Source organism: Amblyomma americanum, chromosome 1, assembly GCF_052857255.1.
Source record: "Amblyomma americanum isolate KBUSLIRL-KWMA chromosome 1, ASM5285725v1, whole genome shotgun sequence".
Taxonomy (NCBI): Eukaryota; Metazoa; Arthropoda; class Arachnida; order Ixodida; family Ixodidae; genus Amblyomma; species Amblyomma americanum.
This window is the reverse complement of record NC_135497.1, coordinates 161,195,468-161,216,954: the sequence shown is the minus strand read 5'-3', so window position 1 is coordinate 161,216,954 and position 21,487 is coordinate 161,195,468. Positions and strand designations below refer to the sequence as shown.

General features: G+C 48.7%; 1 protein-coding gene and 1 non-coding gene across 2 annotated transcripts; one reads left to right on the top strand and one right to left on the bottom strand.

Moving 5' to 3' along the window:
- Positions 1-1,068: 1,068 nt before the first annotated feature.
- Positions 1,069-1,140, bottom strand: TRNAQ-UUG (transfer RNA glutamine (anticodon UUG)). The gene has a single exon. It is a non-coding gene; the product is annotated as a tRNA-Gln (tRNA).
- A 3,710-nt stretch (positions 1,141-4,850) lies between these two features.
- Positions 4,851-5,530, top strand: LOC144114542 (uncharacterized). The gene is made up of 2 exons (XM_077648349.1): positions 4,851-5,094; positions 5,196-5,530. The coding sequence occupies exons 1-2, from the start codon at positions 4,851-4,853 to the stop codon at positions 5,528-5,530; spliced, it is 579 nt and encodes a 192-aa protein (XP_077504475.1).
- Positions 5,531-21,487: the final 15,957 nt, after the last annotated feature.

The following is a 21,487-nucleotide window of genomic DNA, read 5'->3' as shown; positions in this document are numbered from 1 at the left end:
CACCTGAACCGCGCCCTAAGGGAAGGGACAAGGGAGGGAGTGAAAAAAGAAGGGAAGAAGGAGGTGCCGTAGTGGAGGGCTCCGGAATAATTTCGACCACCTGGGGATCTTTAACGTGCACTGACATCGCAGAGCACACGGGCGCCTTAGCGTTTCGCCTCCATCGAAACACAGCTGCCGCGGTCCCATTTGGGCACAGTAGGCACTGCAACAGGTCATCTATGGACGCTGCGTTTCTACCGGGTTTCTTGCGTGTCATATTCGATTAGTTATCGCTTTGTATGCAAAAGACGCCGCATCTCATCCCGCTGCAGGCCTTCAAAGTATTTATTCTTTGATTCAAAAGCAGACGTGTCGTCGTCTTGTCTGCCGCTTCAAACTCAATTTGGCGCTAGCCACCAGACCGTGATAGTTACATGTTAATTAGTCAGTTTGGTGAATCCATTACCTAATTATGATGATTTACATAGTAACGGACTTCGACCTCGGCTGACAGTTTGGCTGTGAAAATATTTTTCTTGTTTCGAACAATAATTATAGTTATTTTGGAAAGCATTCGCTCAAACAACCTAAATGTGGCAAAAAAGAGAACGAAGAAAAAAACGCTGGTCCCACCGAGATTCGAATTCGGATTGTTGGATTCAAAGTCCAGAGTGCTAACCATTACACCATGAGATCAAACTTCGACGCCGGGGTTCAAACCCGGGAACGAAAACTCTGGTCCCATCGACATTAGAACTCGGATTGCTGGATTCAAAGTCCAGAGTGCTAACCATTACACCATAAGACCAAACTCCGACGCTGGGGTTCGAACCCGGGAACGAAAAAAAAACGCTGGTCCCACCGAGATTCGAACTCGGATTCCTAGATTCAAAGTCCAGTGTGGTAACCATTACACCATAAGACCAAACTCCGGCGCCGGGGTTCGAACCCCGGAACGAAAAAAAACTCTGGTCCGAGCGAGATTCGAACTCGGATGGCTGGATTCAAGGTCCAGAGTGCTAACCATTACACCATGAGACCAAACTCCGACACCGGGGTTTGAACCCGGCAACGAAAAAAAAACGCTGGTCCCACCGAGATTCGAACTCGGATTGCTGGATTCAAAGTCCAGAGTGCTAACCATTACACCTTAAGACCAAACTCCGGCGCCGGGGTTCGAACCCGGCTCTCCTGTCTGAAAGCCAGGTATGCTAGCCACTAGACCACGCCGGCACACAGGAAATTTATGCTTTCGGGAGCTTAATGAGCGGTCAAATCATATCCGAAAAAAAACCTAAAAATAAACGAACATCTACTCTGGACAAAGCAAGATCTCTGAATTCTTAGTCCACGGTCCGTATTCCGAGTTTGTGTCATAATAAAAAGCGTGAGAATCTGCCACAGCGGCCACACCTGGTTTTTCGATACACCGGAAGCGGATGTCGGTTCGGTTGTGACTGTGAGCGGCGACAGATGTCACTGCGTTGCGGTCGCGGCAGCGAAATGTCCAGCGGCGCCACAGAGCGGCGCTGTTGCTCTCTGACGAAAAATGGAACACGGCCAACGCGAGAAAATAAATTTTTTTTACCCGCCGCGATGGCTCAGTGGTTAGGGCGCTCGACTACTGATCCGGAGTTCCCGGATTCGAACCCGACCGCGGCGGCTGCGTTTTTATGGAGGAAAAACGCTAAGGCGCCCGTGTGCTGTGCGATGTCAGTGCACGTTAAAGATCCCCAGGTGGTCGAAATTATTCCGGAGCCCTCCACTACGGCACCTCCTTCTTCCTTTCATCTTTAACTCCCTCCGTTATCCCTTCCCTTACGGCGCGGTTCAGGTGTCCAACGATGTATGAGACAGATACTGCGCCATTTCCTTTCCCCAAAAACCAATTATTATTATTATTAGCCACGAGTTTAGTTGCGCATCGAATTCCACTGTAAAAGGGTAATTAAAAGCTGTCTCGTTTACGCAGTGGACTCTAATAAGTAGTAGAAATAGTTCGGATACCCTTTTTTTTGCGCCGTAAACGCCGGAGGTGTAGTTAAAGAAGAATTAGATATTGTACGCAACTACACATGGCTTTGTAGTGACAGAAGGCAGCCGCTACAGGCATCGATCGTCGATTGTAAATAGAAGGCAAGTAGCCTGCACGCACAACACGGCGTTTTACATTTATCTAGAGGGTGAAAGGGAACAGAGAGGTAAAAATTGAGACACTTTGAAATTTATTGGGTGTGTTCGGCGAAACCCTGTGGCCATTAGACCGACTATGCCCATGTCTTATTTTTTTAAAGCGAATGCTTTACTACACCAGCCTGCGAGCCATTTCGGCTTGTCGCGCTCTTCCGCCGTATGCCATATGCCGTGGCCGATGAACGACCTTGAGTCGAAGTAGCGTATAAACGCCGCAGCCGCGCTCCAGCAGATGGCGCCGCCGTCGACGCCGTTGCCATCTCCGCTCGCTCCACCAGATGTGCTCCGCTGGGGTAGAGGGAGAGGAGGTTTCGGCTCGCGCGGGAAGTTTGGTTTGGATTGGTTTATTGGGGTTTAACGTCCCAAAGCGACTCAGGCTATGAGAGACGCCGTAGTGAAGGGCTCCGGGAATTTCGACCACCTGGGGCTCTTTAACGTGCACTGACGTCGCACAGTACACGGGCCTCTAGAATTTCACCTCCATCGAAATTCGACCGCCGCGGCCGGGATCGAAACCGTGTCTCTTTCGGGCCAGCAGCCGAGCGCCATAACCACTCAGCCACCGTGGCGGCCTCATGGGGTATATATATATATATATATATATATATATATATATATATAGAACGCGAAAGATAGGCAACAACGACAGAACGAAGCGAGGAAGAGAGATCGCGCTCAAGGAACGCCAGAAGAACGCGCCGCACGAGTCGAGAAGCGTCGTAACGAAGATGCGCCTAGAAGAAGTCGTGCCACGTCGCGGAGTGACTCTTCAACTGCGGAAGAGACCGGTTTGAGTTCTCGAGGGCGTCGGACTGAGACGCTGCGTAGCCGATGTGCCGAGGAAACGATCGAAGCTCTTGCATTTCAACTAGGGTTAACCAGAGCTAAACCACAGCCAAATTTTTTTCCACATGTCACCCCAGTCGAATGGCCACAGATTTCGCCGAGCACACTTTAGAATTTCCAAAGTGTCTCAATTTTTTCTGGCGTTTGCTTTTGGGAAAACGGGCTTCCTTTGGTGCTTCTCACTGGGCCGCTTGGGAGCCATCCAACTCACTCGACTGCAACGAGACGTCTGACGAAGTAGCGTCGCCGCGCGTGCCGCTGACGCGCGCACTGGCTCCATCTGGAGCACGAGTGACGTTACTGTTGCTACGCGCAGCAATTTGAGATTCTCGTTGGCAGTGTTACCTGCCGCGGTGGCTCAGTGGTTAGGGCGCTCGACTACTGATTCTGAGTTCCCGGGTTCGAACCCGACCGCGGCAGCTGCGTTTTTATGGATGAAAAACGCTAAGGCGCCCGTGTGCTGTGCGATGTCAGTGCACGTTAAAGATCCCCAGGTGGTCGAAATTATTCCGGAGCCCTCCACTACGGCACCTCTTCTTCCTTTCTTCTTTCACGCCCTCATTTATTCCTTCCCTTACGGTGCGGTTCAGGTGTCCAACGATATATGAGACAGATACTGCGCCATTTCCTTTTCCCCAAAAATCAATTATTATTATTATTGTTGGCAGTGGAAAGGGGGACACAGCGCGTGCATTTCCGGGTTCGAACCCGACCGCGGCACTGCGTTTCGATGGAGGCGAAACGCTAAGGCGCCCGTGTGCCGTGTGATGTCAGCGCACGTTAAAGATCCCCAAGTGGTCGAAACTCTTCCGGAGCCCTCCACCATGGCACCTCTTTCTTCCTTTGCTCTTTCATTCCCTCCTTTATACCTTCCCTTACGGCGCGGTTGCGGTGTCCGCCTATATGTGAGACAGATACTGCGCCATTTTCTTTCACCCAAAACCAATTTTCACTTTCATTTTTCCGCTTGTGGTACATATTTGACACAGGCTGCGGCTTACTGCAGGCGCCGAAATGGAAATGAAAATTCGTTTTGAGAAAAGAAAACCGCGTGATAACTGTCTCACATATGTCGGTGAACACCCGAACCACGCCGGAAAGGTTACGAGTCGTTAGCTGAAGGTCGTTCACGGTTATTCTCTGGCCTACTCGAAGACTGCTTTACCTAGCGTAGTGAACCTTTTCGCTTCAAAAAATTCGGTGCGGTTTAACTATACATAATTTTCACGGACGTCACATACGAGGGCTTCTGGGATACGTGTCGCCATCTTTAGCTACTGAGCGGAACCGCGGGCGCAGAGCGCCAAGCCACGCAAACCTACAGGGGATGCGGTCCGTCCGTGCGTTCGTATTTCTGATTCTGCGCGGTGTCATCATGCCGATGTGTGCCACGTTCGGCTGCGGAAGCAGAAGCAAGTCTTCTGCGCAGAAAACAAACACCCAGCCGGGTGTTGGACTTCACTGTTTACCGAAACTGATTAGCTGGCAGTGCGAGCGCACGAAGCTCCTTTCGGAGAAGCGCCGAAGCCTTTGGCTCGCACGGATCAACCGGAAAGGATTGAAAAACCTGGCCAACGTTCGCGTATGCGGTCGGAAGTTTATCACAGGTAAGAAAAAGTAAACTTTATTGATTGTCATAAGCCTACATACGGTCGCTGTCGGAGATGTTTACCGCGACAGCTGCAGCTGGTAATGAACTGTGGTACACGAGCCTCGCCGTCGCCTATGTGTTTGCTGAGACGGTGTTCTTCGTAGCAAAATGAGTTAATGCGTGTAACATTGTGCGCACGGCACCAACATTAAATTTTCCAGGAAGACCTTCAGGCCTTATGGATGACGTGAACACGGACTGGGCGCCGACGCCGCACCTGGGTTACGGGCCCGGCGAAAGACCAGCTGTTGGCATGTCCGCCCGTTTTGCACGGACGAAGGCGCGGCAGAAGAAAGCAGCCGCTAAAGCTATCGCCGATGCAGCGACGCGCCAGTCATCGGAGGACGAATGCACTGCAGAGGTGACGCCTGCAGATGACCCGCCGCACGAAAGCTGCAGCTTGCGCCTGGAGTCGAGAGCAGGTCGGTGTTAACACACAAAACACAACTTTCTCATAAGTGAGATACTACAATTTGTGTAACCTGTAGAGCTAATAACAATAATTTTACTTCCCATGTTGCAGAGATAGCAGTACAGACTGCCATGACTGTACAAGACATCCAAGCTGTTGAGGAAGACAACAAGCGACTTGCTGCAGAGCTGCGTGCCACAACGGCAGAAAAAAAAAACAAGCTAGAGATGTCGGAGTCATCATTTCATGGTGACGACGCTAAGGTTACGTTTTATACGGGATTGAATAGCTTTCCCATGCTGTTTGCTATTTGCGAGCTTGTGGAATGTCATGTAAAGCACACTGCACAAAATGGCCTTGGAAAGTTTGAGGAATTTGTTGTGTTCCCCATGAAGCTTAAGTGGAATTTCCCTGTGCAAGGTCTTGGATACCGTTTCTGTGTTTAAGACTCGACAGTGAGCAGAATTTTCGACAAATTGCTGCACGCAGCGTTTCGGCGTTTGAAATCGCAAATTATATGGACTTCGAGACAGGAGATTCAAAAGACTATGCCACAGGCATTCCTCGATTATTTTGCGTCAAAGGTGGCAGTCATAATAGAGTGTTTTGAAATCAGGATTGAAAGGCCATCATCACTTGAGGCAAGGGGTGAGGCGTGGTCCAACTACAAGGGCAGCAATACCTCAATGTATCTTATTGGAATTTGCCCACAAGGAGTGATACCCTTCATTTCAGAAGGCTGGGGTGGCAGGACAGGTGACAAACACATCACTGAAGACTGTGGCATTTTAGATATTTTAACACAAGGTGACGTTGTCCTTGCAGACACAGGTTCTGATACAGCCGATACTTTAGGTCTCTACTGCGCTAAACTGCACATTCCTGCCTTCACTAAAGGCAAAAGGCAGCTTCCTGCTTTAGAAGTGGAAACGACCAGACGGCTTGCCAATGTACGAATTCATGTTGAACGGGTGATTGGTCTGGTACGGAATAAGTACACTATCATGAAGGCTGTACGGACTAATTGTGGCATGCAAGCAGGGACACAGGTACTCTCCACTAGACAAAATTGTGTTGGTGGGCTGTGCTCTCACAAAAATCTGCCCATCCATAGTACCTGCAAACCAGCAAGCATCCGCATGAATTTTTGAAACTACGGATAGTCTGCTTGCATACTTTTATAGCCTGTGTCTGCGTTAATGTTGCGGTTACTGCTGTTTGAGTGCCTATGTTTAATCGTGTAGCCATTGACAATGCCTTGCTCATGAAGCCATGCAGTGCGCTTGTAAGCTTACGTGAAAAACATTTTCATGAAGTGTGGCTACATGAGTGCTTAAACTGGAGACATATGTTCTATATGCTCAAAATTGTCGCGTTGTGGTGACGGCAGTCGAAGCAGCGATGAAGCCGGACGAAAGGGTCTTCTAAAAGAAAACTGTTTATTGGGCTGACTTGCACCCAAAATGGACTGAATCGCTCGGCGGCGGCGAAGCGGCAAGCGTGCCCGGCGGTCGTCGAACAGAATGCCCGCCGCTGTCGGCCGTGCTCAATTTAAAGCTGATAGCGAACTTTCGAGATAAAGCGTGCAAAGTTACTAGAACATTCCGGAAAACGTAGAATCAGCTCTTCCTGGCTGCGATCAATCGAGATAAATCTAGTCGCGTCTTGTGTCGCAAAGAAAGCGATAAGGTGGTGTGGCGGCAGATTTGTAAAACGAACAAACACTGCAAATATTCGCGGCATTACTCCCCTCTCAAAGAAGCATCGACCCGATGCATTAAAAGAAATAACGCGACTAGTAAGAGAATAAAAAACGGATTTTGCGAAAATAGAGCATGGAAATGCAGCGGCCTTTAGCGCGCATAATACGGCTTCAGACGGACTACATGGACCACTTCTGGTCGTACGCGGCGTCGCTGGGATGCAGTCATTGCGTCAGGGATTACTTCATAATCCAGTTCACCTAGCCGACGAAGAACTTTGTACGGGCCGAAATAGGGGCGCAAAAGCTTTTCACTCAATCCACGGCGGCGAATGGGCGTCCACACCCAGACTTGGTCTCCTGGCTTGTATTCCGCGGTGCTTCTTCGTAGGGTGTAGCGTCTGGCGTCGGACCGCTGCTGATCTTTGATCCTTAATCGTGCAAGCCTTCGAGCTTCTTCTGCGCGTTGAAGGTAGGCGGCAAGGTCGACGTTCCCTTCTTCTGTCACGTTGGGCAGCATGGCGTCTAGCGTGGTCATGGCCTCCCTGCCATGGACGAGTCTAAAAGGCGTCATCTGGGTGGTCTCCTGCACTGCGGTGTTGTAGGCGAAGGCGACGTAAGGCAGGATGACATCCCAGGTTTTGTGTTCGGCATCGACATACATAGCGAGCATATCGGCGATGGTTTTGTTCAGGCGCTCGGTCAGTCCGTTGGTCTGCGGATGGTATGCAGTTGTCCTCCGTTGGCTGGTTTGGCTGTAGCGCAGGATGGCTTGCGTTAGTTCCGCCGTGAATGCTGTTCCTCTGTCCGTAAAGAGCACATCGGGGGCGCCGTGTCGAAGAATGCCTGGCGCTTGTGTGTGTTTGTACTCTCCTGCTGTCCTGTCCCTTGATATGCGCCATTATTCCGTTAAGCTCCACAAAAAATTTGGCGACTTCTGCTGCTGTTCCGTTCGGTAAGGCTTTCGCCTCGGCGTAGCGGGTCAGGTAGTCGGTCGCTATGATGATCCACTTATTTCCAGATGTTGAGGTTGGAAAAGGGCCAAGCAAGTCTATGTCGATCTGCTGAAAGGCCCTTGAGGGAGGTTCAATGGGGTGCAGAAATCCTGCTGGTCCTGTGGGAGCAGTCTTTCGTCGCTGACAATCTCGTCAGGTTTTCACATAGTGTGCGACATCGGCAGATTGTCGCGGCCAGTAATACTTGTCTTGAATGCGGCGGAGCGTGCGAGTAAACGCGAGATGTCCAGCTGTCGGCTCGTCGTGTGAAGCCTGTAGAACTTCTTCGCGGAGACAGGTAGGTACAACAAGGAGGTAGGATGTTTTTCTCGCTGTAAAGTTCTTCTTCACAAGGACCTCATTCTGCACACAGAAGGAAGACAGTCCTCGCTTGAATGAAGCGGGGGGTGAAGAAACCTTGCCTTCCAGGTACTCGATGAGGCCGTTTAGGTCGGGGTCCGAGCGTTGCTGCTGAGCAAAAGAGCTGGAGGTGATGGGTCCCAGGAAGGCGTCCTCATGGTCGTCCGGCGGCGGTGCATCTACAGGGGCTCGTGAGAGGCAATCGGCGTCAGAGTGCTTGCGTCCGGGCTTGTAAACGACGGTGACGTCAAACTCCTGGAGACGCAGACTCCATCGAGCGAGTCGGCCAGAGGGGTCCTTAAAATTGGCAAGCCAGCAGAGCACGTGGTGGTCGCTGACCACCTTGAACGGTCATCCGTAAAGGTAGGGGCGGAATTTCGACGTAGCCCAGATGATGGCAAGGCACTCCTTCTCAGTTGTCGAATAGTTAGCCTCGGCCTTGGAAAGGGAACGGCTAGCGTATGCGCTGACCTTCTCCAGCCTGTCACTTTTTTGAACGAGGACTGCGCCTAGTCCCACGCTGCTTGCGTCGGTATGAACTTCAGTATCGGCGTTTTCATCAAAATGCGCAAGGATCGGTGGGGACTGTAAACGACGCTGAAGTTCCTTGAAGGCTTCTGCTTGCGGCGCTTCCCATTTAAACGGCACGTCTGCCTTCGTCAGTTGGGTCAGGGGCTCGGCGATGCGCGAAAAGTTTTTCACAAATCGTCGGTAGTATGCGCACCGTCCGAGAAATCTGCACACTGCTTTCTTATCGGCCGGCGGTGGAAACTGTTCAATAGCAGCTGTTTTCTGCGGGTCTGGGCGTACTTCCTCCTTGCTAACGATGTTGCCTAGAAACAGCAGCTTTTCGTAGGCTAAGTGGCATTTCTCTGCTTTCAAGGTTAGGCCAGACGACTTTACTGCGTCTAGTACTGTTCGAAGTCTTTTGAGGTGCTCTTCGAAGTTCGACGCGAAGACAACGACGTCATCTAAATATACCAGACAAATTTGCCTCTTCAGGCCTGCCAGCACTGTATCCATTACTCGCTGAAACGTTGCTGGTGCGGAACAGAGACCAAATGGCATCACCTTGAACTCAAACAGTCCATCCGGAGTGATGAATGCTGTCTTCTCGCGATCTCTTTCGTCGACCTCAATTTGCCGGTAGCCGCTCTTGAGGTCCATCGATGAGAAATATGTGGCGTTGCAGAGGCGGTCCAGTGTGTCGTCGATGCGGGGGAGGGGGTACACGTCCTTTGTTATGTTGTTCAAGCGGCGGTAAGGAAGGAAGGAAGGAAGGCCTCAGACGTGGCTGGCACATACCCACTACGGGGGAGTGGCCAAGACACAGGCGGTTAATTACTGGATACAGGAAATTTTTGACGGGAAAAGCAGTGGAAATAGTATGTAGTCTGATAGATTGGAAGAGGGAAGGAAAGGGGTCCAGTTAACTTGGAGATCGAAGACGGGACAATTGCTTAATGTGCATAATAGTACACAATGCCTGTAATGTTGCAATGTCTTACTGACAGAGATCAGGAAAAAGAAATTAGAATGGGAGTCGCTGCGTTTCTTGAAGAAAATTTTGCACAGCAGAGCGCACACTCCTGTCGCTTCGTCCAAGCAAAGAAGCGCCAATGGAAAGAACAACCGCGGAAGACAAAGGCAAGCCCAGTTGATGAAATGGAATTTGCAAAAGACGCTTCCTCAAATGAGAAAAGCGGCGGCAGAACAGCAGGAAGTGATCTATTGTCTCAGGTTCGGCACAAAAAGGGCACAGTGGGGAAGCTGCCAGGCCAGATCTGTGAAGGTAGAAATTTAGAAGGGGAACCCGGCAACGCAAGCGCGTGAAAGAGACCTCTAGTCTGCGTGAGCGCCAGTCTTTGCTACTCCAAGGATGCAGAAGATGCTGATATTCGGGAGACGATGTAAGAGCCGAGGCAGCAAATTCCTGAAATATTGTGTAGCTGCGAAACCTCACCGCAGCTGTATATGCACACGATGGTAGGACAGCAACAATTGGGCCGCTGAGAGAGGCTCTTGCTAAGGAATCTGCAACCTCATTTAAGTGAAAGCCCATGTGACCTGGTACCCAAAGCAACCTTACCGAATTTAGATGCAGCGGAATCAGGAACTTAAAGAGGCGTAATGGCCGAGAGTCAGCGGGCGAGGATAAGGAAGAGCAAATGGACAGAGAGTCTGTCATAACCACGACCTTGGAAACGGTAGATTCTAATTTTCGTAAGGCTAAGATTACTGCTAATAATTCAGCCAGAAAAATTGGAGTGAAGTCAGGAAGACGGAGAGAAAAAGACCAATCCAGTGAAGGTGAAAAAATTCCCACACCTGCCTTTTCGCGATCCTGCGAGGCATCGGTAGCAATAAGAACATGAGAGGGAAAGGACCTTAGGTGGTCCAGCAATAGACCCTGAAGAAGCGGGAAGGGCTGCAGCTTTGCATTCGATGGGAAAATGTCATCGAATTCAATCTGGACAGATGAGGAGTTGTTATATATTTGGCGGACATCAGTGAAATGGATATTTATGCGATCAAGGAGGGACTGCACGTAACATATCTGCGGGGTACGAAATCGAGACCAGGCAGCACTAAAAAAGGCGGAAGGTTGACTAAGAAATATTATACTGGAAGCGTGAAGAGGGGAGTCGCACAATTTTAAAAATGTTTGAACTGTTAAAAGGCGAAACCTAGCTGATAACGAAGGCATTCGCGCCTCAAGGTGCAGAACAGCATTGGCGACATATTTTGGAAGCCCCAGACAAAGGCGCAACGCCTCACGCTCCAAAAGCACAAGAGGGCGAAGTTTATAGGCAGGAGCTCCTGAGAATAAAACACACCCGAACTCCAAAATTGGGCGGACGTACATTTTATAAATCATCAGAAGCGTATGCCTTCTCATGCCTGACCTAGCACTACAAAGCCTGCGCAGGATGGCAATGGCCCGAACTCCTTTTGCAGAAACTTGCTCAATGTGTGGCCGCCAGGAGAGAGTAGAGTCGTATATTACACCGAGATACTTCACCGTCTGAACTTGAGGTATTATGTTATTTCTATAGACCAGGCAGATGTTTACAGGAACAGAAACTGGAAATACTAACAATGCGCATTTCTTCACATTAAGGGACAGATGAATTCTTCCTAGCCAGTTGTCAAGAACATTGAGGTAATTTTGCAGGGTTCGATAAAGAGTGTGAATGTCACCTGCTGATGCAAAAAATGCAATATCATCGGCGTACACATAAGTTTTCACATTTTGAACGCATGGAATTGAGCTTAGAAAAATGTTAAAAAGAACAGGGGAGAGAACTGATCCTTGCGGAACACCTCTTGTCTGTGGAAATCTCCTTGAGGAAATACCATTTTGGCAGCAGTAAAATTCTCTATTTTCTAAAAAAAACAGAAATCCAGGCTACAAAATAGCTTGGGAAGTTGAGTTCCTGTAATCTTAGTAATAGAGTCGAGTGCTCCACGCTGTCGTATGCTTTACTGATATCCAAGGTGACAAGCGCAGCAAACTGTTTTCTATGGCGAGCTAATTTAATACGACTCTCAAGATCAGTATGAGCACACCAAATTGAACAACCCGGCCTGAAACCAATTTGACATGGATTCAATACAGCATTTTCTGAAATGAATGACATGACACGGCCGAGAAGGACCCTTTCCACCAATTTCACTAGGTTCGATGTTAACGAAATAGGGCGTATATTGTCTAAAGTTAAGCCCTCCCCTTGCTTTTTAAGCAATGGAACTATTTCAGCAAGACGCCACTCATGCGGTATCCAAGGACCTTTAATAGAATGGTTAATTAGAGCCAACAGGTCTGCAGGAGATTCATTGAACAAAATTTTGATCATAGATGAAGTGACCTTATCGGGGCCAGGAGCCGCTGGGGATAAGCGCAGAACAATTTGCGACAGCTCAGGCATAGAGACCTCAGTGAAATCACTTGAGGTGCATGTGAATATAGTAGAAGGTAAAGCAGATGTAAAGCGAAGCTCTAGGCCACACGCAATATCTTCTAAGGCCTTTGCGATGTCAGCAGGGGACTGAACGAGGGATTCAATGTTGGCAGTCGGAGGAATCACCTTGTTGCGCCTCATGAAACTAAACAAGGCTCGTTTACTTCCCGATTGGGAAAGGAAATCATAATGATTTGTATTATACTCCTCCTTTGCACGGGCGACAGTGCGCTTAAATGTTGCTGCAACATACTTATAATCCAGCCAATTTTTTGGGCATTGATTGATGAGAAGTTTCTTCCAAGCTGCTTTCCGTCGTCTATATGCACGCGTACACTCAGAATTCCACCAATTGTTCGCGATTGCACCCTTTGTTCTCTTAACCAAAAATTCAGACTTTTGCCTTGCATGGTCCAGTACTGAACATAGATGTGCAGCCTTGCTTTCGGCACTTATCTGAGCGCGAGTGTCTGAAGTGATTTGGAGGGCTGATTTTAGAGTGTCTTTAAAGCAATTGTAATTTATTAACGTGCGCTGATGTCGCTCAGGAAGAGTTAATTTACACGCAAACTTGAAACTAATCGGTAGGTGATCACTGTTTGTTGCACAGTCAACAGGCGCCCAAGACATAACGGAGACTCCTGGGGAGGAAAAAGTTAAATCCAGGGCAGAGCGGCATTGACTGCGAACAAACGTAGGCAATCCGGAATTGTTGCAGATCAAGTTGTTGCCAGAAGCCCAATCAAATAGCCTAGAACCAAAGCTGTCTGTTTTAAACCCCCAAGTCACATGGTGCGAATTGAAGTCGCCAAGTAATAGAACCTGAGATCGGCTACTAGACATGAGTGAGTCAAGGGGCCGAGTGTCACGCACACCAGACGGGAAATATGCATTAGCTACTGTAAAGGGCTGTTGACCTGGGACACTGAGGTCAACCGCAAGGATTTCACATTCATTGTCCGCATATTGAAAAGAAATGCATGCCCTGTGGCAAAACTTTTTAGATATGAGCAATAACAACCCTCCCCCTCGTGATGACCGGTCAAGCCGGAACGGATGGTAATCCTTGAGATGATAATTGAAATTTGGAGTTAGCCATGTTTCCTGTAAAGCAACTAAATCTGGTAGAAGCTGATTGCATAGGCAGTTTAAATCTATTGAAGCTGAGAATATTGATCGACAATTCCACTGGAGGACACTTAAGAACCCTATCTTGGCGGAAGTGCCGCAGCCGCGACTGCCTTTTCTAGAATACTGGTCTTAGCGTTTTGACTTGTGTGACTTTTCTTTGTCTTTGACTGGGGGCAAGATGGACCTGCAATATTCAGAGGAGACCCACTTCGTTTCTGGGCGCGGAGATCACACTCCATATCAATACAATCCATAGAGGATGCGTCCATAACGCTATTCGAAGGAGAGGGCTGAGAGGTCTTTTGTTGCTCACATTGTTTTTGGCCCTGTGGAGCGGAATCGATTACTACAGAAGGAGGGGTAGCTTCCGAAGCCAAAGAAGACAAGAGCGGAGTGGTGGACGCCTGCAGAAGATTGGTCATCTGAGCAGCTATGACCTGCGAAATGCACGTGGACACGGTTTCCATAATGCGATCCATTGCATTTGCCACAGCTTTCTCAACTGCCGCTGTAATAGCCTGGGACAAACTAGAATCCATTATGGGTGGGCATTTGGCGGCCACACTAGAGTAGGCTGAGGCTCTCTCCTTGACTGCGGCAAAAGCCTCTCTCCGCGTGCATCTGCGCTTGTCTATAAGCTCGAGCACCTGAACTTCTTGTGCTCGTGCAGGACAGTCAGGCGAATCAGCAGGATGAGCACCGCTACACAAACAACACTTCTCTTGCTGTTCAGGACATTCCTCTCTGCAATGACGTTCCCCACAGGCACAGCAGCGTAAGGCCGATTTGCAGGCTTTGCCGCTGTGGCCAAATCGCCAGCAGTTTTGACATTGAAGGGGCCGAGAGTTAAAGGCATCTACTCGAAAAACCAATGGCCACACCTTAATCTCTGAAGGGCAAAATAATCCTGCAAATGTGGCAATGACGGACTCAGTAGGAATTTTTACTCCGTCAACCAGCCTGCTGCAGCGATGGACAGCAATCACTCCCGCAGGCGAGAGGTTCTCAAGCGTCTGCGCAGGGCTCAATCGAGAGTCAACCCCTCGGACCAAGCCCTTGGAACATGCTAGATGAGGCGGAATGAATGCGCGCACCGGGTGGCTGGCGAAGGTCGTGCACTTTAGAAGATCTTCAATACAGTCTTTATCCGACGACCGGCACCAAACACCACCCCTGCCGAACTGCCGGACATCGGTAATGTGCATAAAGTGCTTCGATGTGGACTGAAGCGGCGGTAATCCACGCAGAATCGAAGTGCGTCGTCTTTCTTTCTCACTAGAACAACCGGTGCCGCCCATGGGCTGTTTGAATGCTGGATAACGTCGTCTCGAAGCATTTCTTCGACTTCGTCCCGGATGGCTTGTCGTTCTCGCGGTGACACATGGTAGGGGCTTTGACGGAGAGGTCGGACGTGTTGATCCGTTATAATGCGATGCTTGGCAATTGGCGTCTGTCGCAACTTCGGCGATGTCGAAAAACACTCACTGTAGCTTTGAAGCAGATTGCGGATCTGGTCTTGTCTGTTCCGGTGCAGGGCTGGGTTGATGTCGAAAGTGGGCGAGTTCTCTTGGTCAGGCGAATCTTCTGCGGAGGGGTCGGAGAGGGCGAAGGAGTCTCGTACGTCAGATATTTCGTCGAAAAAAGCAATCGTCGTTCCTCTGTTAATGTACCATATTCTTCACTGAAGTTAGTCAGCAGTACTTCGGCATGGCCATTGCGGAAATGTGCGATGCCTCTTGAGATGCTGATTCCTCGGTCTAGAAGCAACTGCATGTTCCCCTCGATGATGCCTTCAGCGTTAATGGCTTTCGGTAATGGCTGACGGACGAGGCTGCCAAAGAGTTGTTCTTTTACGCCGCGTATTAAAAACTGAACTTTCTTTTCCTCGGTCATCCCGGAGTCGGCGCGGCGAAATAGGCGCTTCATCTCCTCGACGTAACCGCGTACGGGCTCATTCGGAAGCTGGATCCTGGACTCGAGGAGTCATTCGGCTCTTTCTTTCCTCACGACACTGGTGAATACCTTCAATAGTTCTCTCTTGAATAGCTCCCATGTCGTAAGGGACGACTCGTAGTTTTCGTACCACGTGCGTGCGGAGCCATCCAATGAGAAGAACACGAGTCCAATTTTTTCCGCATCATCCGACTTGTTGAGTGACGCCACGCGCTCAAATTGATCCAACCATTCTTCAGGGTCTTCGCCTAGGGATCTATTAAAAGTTGGCGGCACCCGCGGCTGCTGTATTATGATCGGTGTCGACATCTTCGGCGAGGTTGCGGTGCTCGTAGCAGCGTCTTTTAGCTGTCTGGTGCGGTCCGGCAGTTTCCCGAACTCAGGCTCCTCTCCCTGGAGACGTCGGCTGGCTCGCTGAGCTGCTGGCTCGTCCTCGGGTGCGAATCGCTGAGGGCTGGCTTCACGACTTGAAGGGGGCGTCCGGAACATGGAAGGCTACCCAGCACCTCCACTAGATGTCACGTAGCGGTGATGGCAGTCGAAGCAGCGATGAAGACGGACGAAAGGGTCTTCTAAAAGAAAACTGTTTATCGGGCTGGCTTGCACCCAAAATGGACTGAATCACTCGGCGGTGGCGAAGCTACAAGCGTGCTCGGCGGTCGTTGAACAGAATGCCCGCCGCTGTCGGCCGTGCTCAATTTAAAGCTGATAGCGAACTTTCGAGATAAAGCGTGCAAAGTTACTAGAACATCCCGGAACAACGTAGAATCAGCTCTGCCTGGCCGCGATCAATCGAGATAAATCTAGTCGCGTCTTGCGTTGCAAAGAAAGCGATAAGGTGGTGTGGCGGCAGATTTGAAAAACGAACAAAAACTGCAAATATTCGCGGCAATATCAAATGCAAACGCCTTCACAGTGAACCAGCAAGTTTTCTTCCTCTTTTAAATTAAGTGTGCCTTCATATAAAGCACAAAACCGGCTTAACGTTTCTGGTATTCTCTCTTCAACAATTGCAGAATGCAAGTTTCCAGCACCCCTTGGTTTGCACTGCTTGTGAACTGAGCTGTTTTCACTTCTGGTGCGTTGACGTAGCAACTCATAAGAACAGCTGTATGTTCATATTGCATTTTTGGCCATTGTAGACTGAAAATGGTCACCTACATAGTGCTCTAAAGCAGACATATGTATTTTGTTATTATTGCATGCATTCCTTGAATTCTCATTAGTGATTCTGTTTATGTAGATGTGTACCCATTTTATTTATTTAGTAAAAGTGGGCTGAAAATGGCCATCTTTATAGTGCTCTAAATGAGGCACATGTCTACTGTTTTGTGACTACTGCATGCCTTGCGTTTGAAGTCTCATCAGTGCTTCTCTGTGTACATGTGAACCCATTGGAAAGGGGTAAAATTTTGTTACCTTTGTTTTCTAGTTGAAGGCAAAGCACGGAACAAGCTGACCTAGTAATTATGAATCTAGTCTGATAAGTGTTTGCTGCATACATATCAATCAATATCTTGAATGCAGTGTTTTCATTGATCTTTGTTATGAACTACTGTGAATTAACTAACTGAATTTAGGCGCTTTTGACCAGGAGGAGATGTACAAAAAGAGGCCAAGTGGTACCATGCTTGTTTGGCTTGTTTAGGTGTTTTTGGCTGCAATGCATGGTATGTTACATGAGGCTATACTTGAAGTATATGCTATGTTTATTAACAATACATTACGGCAGGCGTAAAGCTCTGCAGCTGGAAACATTACAGAAACAAGGCAAACAGCTCACTGCAAGACATCATTCTTTCCTGTGGAACAATCTTGGCAGAACCATTTTTTACCCTTAGGGGCTCGCTTAATTCCTAAGAAACTGTAATGAGGCCACCCATAGCTAGCTGCACTGTGGGCCATCACAAGCAAGCATCTTCCCTGCCTCTGGACCTTGTCAGTAGCATAATATGTTGGCGTCAGCTGTTGGCTTTCTTGTTATCCTTTTTGAGAAGTGTTGAGCGAAAAGTTCTGGCAGGATTGCACGAGTAAGAAAATCTAATGCTGTTGGCACAATATTCTGAAAAAAACGCGTCATCTCTCTCCACCCTTTCTATAAATACTGACAATGGAGTCCATACAACAAAATCACAGTATGGAACGCCGCACACAGCCATCTGCGTTTGCAGATGAAAACAAATAAGAGTGCTCTCGCTTTAAACGCAGGCAGGCGTCAGTTTCCTCCAAGCAGAAGTTGCGGTCCTTCACAGCTTCTAGTATCGTACAGTTTCAGAGTGAAAAGGGACATTTCACTTCCACAATGCCCCTTCCGCAGCATGTACAAGAGACAGAACTGTCTGTACTAGATGCCATATACGGGCACTTCCCACTTAAACTCCAGTCTTTTTATGGGTGAAGTCTGTGTGGTTCTTTATCATTTCCTCGGCGTAGCATGCGATTGGAGCAGCCTCATGTTGTAATCCCCATGCTGTGGCTGGAGTGGAAAAATTGTGTTGCTCTGGATAGCATATTTTTTTAGTAAAATCATTGATGGTTCATGCACACTTGTGAAGCGTACATTCCTCATGACTGAAGCAGTGATCCTGCCTGCACGATAAGCGTACCATTTTGCACACTTCGATTGCTCCCGCGTGCATTCCTCAACACTCTTCATCATTTCTTTGCTGATCGAAAGTTCGGCAACAGTTTTCTCAGCACGGCAGATGAGTGTAGGCAGGTGTTCCGGCTGTGTTTCTAAGCATAACAAATCACGAAGGAGAAGAGGTTCTCTTCTGCACAGTGGCTCAAATATGGCGCTGTACTGTGGGTGCAGCATGAAGAATGCTGGTGTAGCACCAGCATCCGCAAGTTTATTGTGAAATGCCTTCAGCTCTTCTTCTGTTGGGGGTGGCACAGGTGGCAATGCTTGTGCTGGGTCTTCAGGTACGTGCTAAACGCCTGGCTTCAGGTGAATACTATCTATATGCTGTTCCTTTTTCTTTTATGATGAAAAGTCAATGTCTCTGATCCTCTTATTGCCAGCCCCAGAGCTGTGCGCAAGAAGGCACATGTTTTTTATATCCGTGCACACTCGTGAGTCTCTGAGACGTACTGCCGTCTCAACAGTGAACAATGTAGCACCAATGTGAGAGCAGGCTTCGCCTGCACCTGCCATGGAAGTGCAGTGCACTGTCACGATGGCTCCGTCAGGCTCAGCCAGAACCCACACCTTCAGTGGTGCCTCCCTTAGCCTTTGTGAATGGGTGGCCTGAGAAAAAATGACCAGTAATTAGGTGTTGACAGCAATCTACATCCTTCGTAAGAAGTCACTGATCTGAGGATTGCTAGTACGATTCTGGCTCCGGCAGCCGCATTTCGATTGGAACAAAATGCAGAAACATTCTATCGCCCGAAAAAGTTAACGGGATGCGTGTCCTCGGGGAAAAAATACTGTATACCGCTGCCTCGCGACCGAGTTGCCTGGTAACGTTACCAGCTGATGAAGCATGCGCGTTCATACACTTTTTCGGACATTTCAGGTCAGTGGCATGGCTGACTACGGCATGACATGTTGCCCAGATGCAGCATGAGCACTTCAAACACCCAACTACGAATTTCATCGATAATTTAAGGCTACAGTGCATTCCAGCATTTCATCTGAGGCTGTAAACGTATGCCGATAGCTCCATTTCTTTCAGTCGCAATCATTTTGCACTCGCACGTACCCTACATGCACGAACTTGTATCTGCCAATGGAAACAAAGCGACCGCACAGTATAATGCGTGCTGCGGGCGGCACGTAAGCCACAAATATTAGAGTACAAATCGATATTTTAAATACCCGGACACACAAACGCGCGCTTCCGCGCCTACATGCTTCGACGTTAAGGAACCTCCCCTCGCTCAGAACGACGACACGCTTCGATGGCACTCGCATGGCAGTCACACTTTTTACCCGTCCACTGGTGAAGTAATTATGGGCCTCAAGAGACTTGTATGCCTTCATCTGTTCAAGAGACACGTAGCTAGCTGATAACACTAAGTAATTGATAATATCAACGTGCGTCGTGCTTGGCAGCATGTCGGCATCGGGAGCGGAGTCCGTCCCAACGCGTAGTGCGTAGGGGTCCACGCCGCCGCACATTTCCACCTTGGATTCGTACCGAGCCCGCGTAGGCCCCACAAGCTCGTCGAAATAGGAGCGGCAAAACTCATGCACGTCGGCGTTTGCCATCGTCTTGCGTGGAACAGAGCAGCGAACGAACGCGCAGGCGCCGCGAGCCCAGCCAGTCTACTGAGCCGGAGTACCCGGGTTCGAAGCCAGCCGCGGCGGCCGCGTTTCGGTGGAGGTGAAGCGCAATCGAGGGCACTTAGGTCTGCTTATGGGGAGGAATGCGAAAACATGTGTTTTGAAGAAAGGAAAGGGCGCAGTAGATCTCGGATCTCGACATCTCGGTGGACACCTCAACCCCGCGAAAGCATCACCTCTGGCGGCTGAGTTTTTGTGGAGGAAAAACGTTAAGGCGCCCGCGTGCTGTGCGATGTCACTGCACGGTAAAGATCCCCAGGTGGTCGAAATTATCCCGGAGCCCTCCACTACGGCACCTCTTTCTTCCTTTCTTCTTTCACTCCCTCCTTTCCCCCTTCCCTTACGGCGCGGTTCAGGTGTCCGCCGATATATGAGACAGATACTGCGCGAGTTCCTTCCCCCCAAAATTATTATTATTATTATTATTATTATTATTATTATAATTATTATTATTATTATTTTCTCTGGGAAGGTCAAATTTAGCGACAAGCGAAGAGCGGTTTTACCTAGCATAGTGAAGCTTTCGCTTCGAAAGAAAACGTAACTAGAGGAGACTAGGCTGAAACTGGCCTCAGGAAGTACGTTACGACTACGAAAACTGCTTAGTTTTTTGTCCAAACAACTGAGGACTTCAAGCGGGAAAATAAATGTTCTTATTCGAGCGTACAAACTTCTTGGTGCTACGGATGATCGATGTGCGCAAAACATTAGACAATTCACGTACACAAGAGAAACACAAGGACAGGTGTACGTGGATTGTCTGATGTTTTGCGCACATCGATCATCTGTAGTGTTATCATGCACCAACTAGGCCCAACAGAAGTGTTATTGAAGTTCTTGGTGCTAACAACGCCACTGATTTAACTTATACAGGGTACAACAGTAACTGATGGGCACGTTGGTCTGACATGATTTCCAGTGAAACAGCGCAACGGCACAAGGCCAGAGGACAAGAAAGGACGATACACAGCGCTGACTAACAACAGAATGTTTTATTCAGTGAGCCATGCTTATAGAGGCGCTAGGGACACTGAAAAAAAAAGAAAAACAGAAAAAAACACACACAGAACCGTGACAGATATCCCTCCAACCAGGCACGTATATAATAGCACAAGGCTAACACGTGTGCAAAAATTCATGTTCTTTCTGCAAGATAGCGACAGAAGGGGTGCTTACGCACCTCTGACGCATCTTCAAGATCTCAGACGCTTCGATAAGTTCTCTAGTCAGCTGATCTTTGTGTCTATCAACAATTCTGCTTTTGTCATACAGAGGCTGGCACGAACAATCACGACAGTGAACACGAATGTGGCGGGCAGCGATTTTGACATCATTTTTGTGCTCCCTCAGCCTATCGTTCAAACAACGACCAGTTTGTCCAACATATGCACCACCACAACTCAAAGGGATCGAATAAACCAGATTCTCTACGCACTTCACAAATTTTACCTCATGCTTTTTTGTGCAGATGGGTTCACCTTCATTTGACTTTTTGGGGCCATTTACACGCGCGCACAGACTTCTCAATTTCACAGGAGCTGAAAAGACATCTACTCCGGCTCTCTTACCAATTCTTTTCAAATTATGCGATACAACATGAATGTAGGGTATCACAGACACATTTTTGTTTCTGGTACTATGGTCGACAGTGGCAGAAAGTTTTAACTTTTTCAGCATCCCCTCCGCTACAGCTGCTAAGACGTTGAGGGGGTATCCTGCAGTAACGAGCCTCTGAACCTGATAATAAAAACTATTGGCAGTCCTGTGGGTGCAAGATTTTTTCATGGCGTCTTGCTTCAGTAACCTAAATGTGGCAAAAAAAGAGAACGAAAAAAAAATGCTGGTACCACCGAGATTCGAACTACGATTGCTCGATTCAAAGTCCAGAGTGCTAACCATTACACCATGAGACCAAACTCCGACTTTCTTTTTCTTTATTGCCGACTAGGCAGGAAAAACAAATACAACACATTAAAAGGTGCTATCTGAACAAAGACAGCACTCGTAGG

Bases quoted from the DNA above. Each gene is read 5' to 3' on its own strand.
- LOC144114542 (XM_077648349.1), top strand. From the start codon at position 4,851: ATGGATGACGTGAACACGGACTGGGCGCCGACGCCGCACCTGGGTTAC. The intron at 5,095-5,195 runs GTCGGTGTTAAC...CCCATGTTGCAG, and splicing joins GCGCCTGGAGTCGAGAGCAG to AGATAGCAGTACAGACTGCC.